The sequence below is a fragment of the Lagenorhynchus albirostris genome, chromosome 3 (assembly GCF_949774975.1).
Source record: "Lagenorhynchus albirostris chromosome 3, mLagAlb1.1, whole genome shotgun sequence".
NCBI classification, from domain to species: Eukaryota; Metazoa; Chordata; class Mammalia; order Artiodactyla; family Delphinidae; genus Lagenorhynchus; species Lagenorhynchus albirostris.
The window spans coordinates 50,361,941-50,367,641 of record NC_083097.1 but is presented as its reverse complement, the minus strand read 5'-3'; the positions used below and the strand labels follow the sequence as shown (position 1 = coordinate 50,367,641).

General features: G+C 50.3%; 1 protein-coding gene across 1 annotated transcript; it reads left to right on the top strand.

The window, feature by feature from the left end:
* The first annotated feature begins 887 nt into the window (after window positions 1-887).
* Window positions 888-2,156, top strand: HTR1A (5-hydroxytryptamine receptor 1A). Its single transcript, XM_060146097.1, has one exon. It carries the CDS (start codon window positions 888-890, stop codon window positions 2,154-2,156), a length of 1,269 nt encoding a protein of 422 aa, XP_060002080.1.
* Window positions 2,157-5,701: the final 3,545 nt, after the last annotated feature.

Genomic DNA, 5,701 nt, shown 5'->3' with positions numbered 1-5,701 from the left:
GCTGACTCTACTTAAGAATTTGACAGAAATATGAAGTAATTAACGTGGTTAGATTTGTTTTCCCTCGAGTTTGGCCGGGTGGGAGGCGGAGTTATTTGTTGTAATGTTAGTCTGACCGGCGGATCGGGTGCGTGTAAGCTAGTTCTGAGTCTCGGTCGACAAAAAGGGATTTGAACGCAAAGAGGCTGAGCTAGAGAGAGAGGAGGGCGGGGAACCAGGGGAAAGAGGCACTCAGGGTTGGGGAAGTGTCGGGAGGGGAGGGGGAGGGTTAGCGTAGGAGAGAGGTAGACTGGCTGTCGGAGCAACACCGGGGAGATAAAGGGAAGTGAGAAGGGAGAGGGAGACTGAAAGGGAAAACTAGTGGGAGAAAGGGAAAGAGAGAGGGGGCTTAAGGGAATGAGAAGAGAGTAGAGGAGGGAGTGGGAGAGAGGGAGGGAGAGAAGCAAGGAGAGGAGGGTTACAGAGTGACTGTGGAGGACGGTGTTTCTCTATTCCAGATACTTCTAAGATTGGAGATTCTTTTCTGGTGGGGAGACTCCGGGTCTGGCAGCCAGTTAGGCAGTGGCATAATAAAATGGACAGCGAGAGAGAAACGTTCCAGCCACCTTTCCGCCGCCCGGAGATCCCGGAGCTCTTCTCCAGCCAATTCGTTTCCCAGCTGGAGTCTCTGAACGCGCTGGACTACGAGAGCCCAGGGAGCGCCTAGAAGCTAGCTGCTTCTCGGAGATGCCTTCGCCTGAGCAGTAAGAACTTCCTGCTTGAGTCCCTGCATCCCCTCCCCCGTTGAAACTCCCCAGGAAAGAGGGGCGGAAGACCCCAGGGGGAGGGGCGAGGGGTATCCTGGCGCAGCTCTTTCTCCCCTCCCCTCCCCTGCCGGGCGCGCAGGCATGGATGTGCTCAGCCCCTTACAGGGCAACAACACTACGTCGTCCCAGGGTCCCTTCGGGACACGCGCCAACGCTACTGGCATCTCCGACGTGACCTTCAGCTACCAAGTGATCACCTCTCTGCTGCTGGGCACGCTCATCTTCTGCGCGGTGCTGGGCAATGCGTGCGTGGTGGCCGCCATAGCCTTGGAGCGCTCCCTGCAGAACGTGGCGAACTATCTTATAGGCTCGTTGGCCGTCACAGACCTCATGGTGTCGGTGCTGGTGCTGCCCATGGCCGCGTTGTACCAGGTGCTCAACAAGTGGACTCTGGGACAGGTCACCTGTGACCTGTTCATCGCCCTCGACGTGCTGTGCTGCACCTCGTCCATCCTGCACCTGTGCGCTATCGCGCTGGACAGGTACTGGGCCATCACAGACCCCATCGACTACGTGAACAAGAGGACGCCCCGGCGCGCAGCTGCACTCATCTCGCTCACCTGGCTCATTGGCTTCCTCATCTCCATCCCGCCCATGCTGGGCTGGCGTACCCCGGAAGACCGCTCGGACCCCGACGCGTGCACCATCAGCAAGGACCATGGCTACACTATTTACTCCACCTTTGGCGCTTTCTACATCCCGCTGCTGCTCATGCTGGTTCTCTACGGGCGCATCTTCCGAGCCGCGCGATTCCGCATCCGCAAGACAGTCAAGAAGGAGGAGAAGAAGGTAGCCAACAACCGCCTTGGGGCGTCGCCAGCCCCGCAGCCCAGAAAGAGCGTAAATGGTGAGCCGGGTAGCAAAGACTGGAGGCAGGGCATGGAGAACAAGGCAACAGGGGCTCCGTGCGCCAATGGAGCCGTGAGGCAGGGCGACGAAGGAGCCGCCCTGGAAGTGATCGAAGTGCACCGGGTGGGCAACTCCAAAGAGCACCTGCCGCTGCCCAGCGAGGCCGGTGCTGTCCCCTGCGTCCCCGCCTCCTTCGAGAAGAAAAATGAGCGCAACGCCGAGGCCAAGCGTAAGATGGCCCTGGCCCGCGAGAGGAAGACGGTGAAGACGCTGGGCATCATCATGGGCACCTTCATCCTCTGCTGGTTGCCCTTCTTCATCGTGGCCCTGGTCCTGCCCTTCTGCGAAAGCAGCTGCCACATGCCCACCCTGTTGGGCGCCATAATCAACTGGCTGGGCTACTCCAACTCTCTGCTCAACCCTGTCATTTACGCCTACTTCAACAAGGACTTCCAAAACGCATTTAAGAAGATCATAAAGTGCAAGTTCTGCCGCCGATGATGATGGAGGCGTAGCTGGCGCGTAGGCCCACTCCTCCCAGCCCTCTGGAATCAAAACCTTTGCTACTTTTCCTCTAACATTCACATCTGCTCCGCGCGCTGCTTCCAGACCCCTCCCCCTCCCCCAGCCCTCTATTCCCAGCGGGGAAGGAGGGAGCCCCGTGCAAAGAGGTTACAGCCGCGGGGCAAGAGAGTCTGGGAAAAACCTAGAGTCTGTGAGAGGCGACCTTGGCTCAAACTTTGGTCTGGGAATCACTTTTGATTCCAGCAATTGCCTCCTCCCTCTTCTGCCCCCAAATCTTCGCGGCGGAAGTTTAAGCCTTACCTGTTCAAGGCAAAAAAATCCACACAGAAGAAGAAAGTGTACACCCAGCCGCCGCGCCCACTAAAGGCTCCCACCTGATCGCCTCACTGCTACAACTTGAACTTAAGGTTCAGGACTTTGCTTCATTCCCCCAGCAACCCCATCCCCGCCCGCCTTCTTGCCCTAGAAACGTTCACTGTTTTTGCGGTCTCATCCCTTATTTCCTTTTCCATCTTCCCTTTATGCCCTCGCGAGTCCCTATGCACTAAATTGCTAGTCGGGAAATCTGGGAGGGTCTGCTTTTCCCGGTGCCTAAGGTGTCCCCGGGAATCTCCGCCTCCTGGTGCAGACTCCCAGAGTAACTCTCACGGGAACAGCCCCATGCTTTGTTTTCTTGGATTCAAAACAAGTGGCTGGAAGTTGTCTCTTAGAGTGGACCTGTAAGTACAAGGCTAGAGCAGTGGGGCAGAGCGAGGTAGAACGAATTTACCCTTGCCTGCCTTGGTGTCAGCACTCACTAAAGAAGCTGACAGTCATTGGGAAGGGAGAGCGGACTTCTGTTATTACAGGTTGCTGGCGAGTCTGAACTGGCTGGCATCGCCACTTGCCTACTGTGGGAGGCGCCCGCCGACCACGCTGCGCGCTCTGGGGCAAGGTGGTGGTGGGGGGGCGTGCCACGTGCCGGGAATCCCCGAGCCTTGCGCCCTCTCTGAGGTCTGGCGTGCGCTCAGCGCGCACTGAAAACTAATCCCGACTGGAGCCATCCCTCCGCCTATGCCCCAGGACCAGCTGAATAGAGGGTAAACAACAGTTAAGGTTTGCGGAAACCGGCGCTTCTAGGTCCAGCCAAGCTCTAGAGACCAGAAAGACCAGCAAGTCCCACGGGGTGGCGTTTTCCAGTTGGGCCCGAGCTCTAGCTGGCACTCCCCTTGGAAACTGAAAGAGCAAGTTTATCCAAAAGAAGCAGATTCTTTTCCCCCTAATTCCACCCCTCGCCCTTTTCGGATAGGGAGATAGGTCTGTTTAGCGCATCCTGACGCTGCACAGGATTTGTTCTGCAGGACGTCCAGGACACTTAGTTAACCACGACTTTGGTTCCCAAAAGGGAAATTTGGGCTTTCAATAGAATGGGCCCCCGATCTGTGACCTCACAGGCGCTTACCTTAAATAATGAGGCCCTAAAGAACTAGCTAGGTGTGCTCTCTCTGCGGAGTCCCGGAGACTCTTGTACATTTGCTCCTTGGCCTGACTGCCCTGCAACACAGGTTTGCCAGGAAACCGGCCTCTTGCCATTTGAATATGTGGAGTACTCCAAGCTTTCTTCCCCTTAAAAGTATTCTTTCAGCCTTGCCACTCCTGCTGAAAAACTGGTTATCTTTACTGTCCCCAGAAGGGAAGTTTTTCGGTGCTCCATTTGAATGTAAATTTCCATCCATGTGACCGGGGTCAAGAGGTTTGTTATAGTTAAATTCGTTTTCCAATAATTGCACAACATTATTGATTCTTACTCCCCTCTCCCTTCATGTGTACCCTTTGAATGATTGCTTGGGCTGTTTTGAGAGCCATGTTGCAAAAGTTGCCAATGAGAAAGTTCACTTGTGTTAAAATTAAGGTGAAAAGACAGCTCTATCACTTGTAGCCATTTTATTGTTTGCCAAACCGAACAAAGCTCCATTTGGTATCTTTTTCTGGGACCTAAACTGAGAGTAAGCCTCGTCTCCCATTAATATAGAGAAAGTATAAGAACTATGGGAACTTAGTGGATGGTTTGTCTATGCATATGTAATGCTTGAAAGGGACTATGGTGGATAACATGAGGGAGGCTTCTCCAGTCCATCAGTTATTTATTCGAAAATTCATTTTCTTTTTTGCTCACAATAATTTAAGTAGAGCCATATGAAAAAACAAACTTTGCTGTATGTCTTTCTAAATTTTAAGAACAAATTCTACATATAAAATAATTCAAGTCTGAAATTTGCTCATCCAAATTATGCCTTGGTCAGCATTTGAAGTCTTGAGACGTCTATTTATTTGTGTCTTTTACAGAACTATGGCAATGGCTTTTGGGCATTTGTTCTTCCTGCTTTGGAGGATTTACACAAGAATGGGGGAGGAGCATCCAACTGGAGTATATAATTGCCAAAGCAATAGAGAAATTTGAGGAATAAGTGCAAAAGAGCTGCATAGCACTAAAGAACCCCTGATGCTTTTCTTTTCCTTTTAAAGTATTGCATTAAGGTAAAGTATATATGCATTAAAATTGACCTTTACTCTTCCCTGTGACAATAAAGGACTTTAATCATTGTAATGCTACAATAAACTGATATCAGTAACACATGCATCTTTATTTTAATCAGAATCACTGTCTACTTGTATTTATTTGTATAATTTTAAAGCTGAAGTTAAAAAATACAGTTATCAGGAGAAGATCCTGCTATACACATCAGGGATCTGTCACTTAGAGAAACAAATTTAGTTTTAGTACAGAGACTCATCATAGATGAGTGAGTTCTGTTTTAAAAATTCCTGTCTCTGGAATTAGAAGGTAACATTTCATCTTTTAGCCATGAGACCATGCATTTTCCCTGACACCTACTAGTGAAGATTTAGGCATCTGTCTAATTAATATGGACAGGGTGGGGGACTTATAGAAGAGAAATGCAGCCTCTAGGATAAGCACCAGGGGCTCATGCTTCCTTTTTAAAGCAGTGGGTGGTGATGAACCACCTTCTCTGTCTTCCCCCCAATGTCCAGCTGGAAGAAAATAGCCTCCCTGGTTTCAAATGAAGTAACACATTGTTTTGGGGTTTGTCACTCATTAAAAGTGGAAGGGCAACTTCCTTTCTGGCTGGGTCTCATTTGATAGTGGGGTTTTATATGTAAGATCTTTCACTATATTAAAATTAATTCAAATGCTCTCTTTTTCCATACTGGAATCATCAGTAAGGCCTTTTGTTTCCCATGTTATGTTTGTTAATTTCACTGTTTTCTGGTGTCAGAATGAGGGCTGCAGGGCAGGGTAAACCCTGGTAAGCCTCAAGGGGAAAACAAAGTTCACAGCTATTATGGCCACAGAAAAGGGCACTCTGAAGCTGTGTGAAGCCTAATTTAGGCTATGTATGTACATACATATTCTCCCAATAATGAAAAGGTAAGACAGGAATTGAGGGTTTTTCATTTGAAAAGTGTTACATAAACACATCCCTGACCTTGAGTAAAATGATGCATTTGGCACATTTGTC

Coding starts and splice junctions, on each gene's coding strand:
- HTR1A (XM_060146097.1), top strand. CDS start 888: ATGGATGTGCTCAGCCCCTTACAGGGCAACAACACTACGTCGTCCCAG.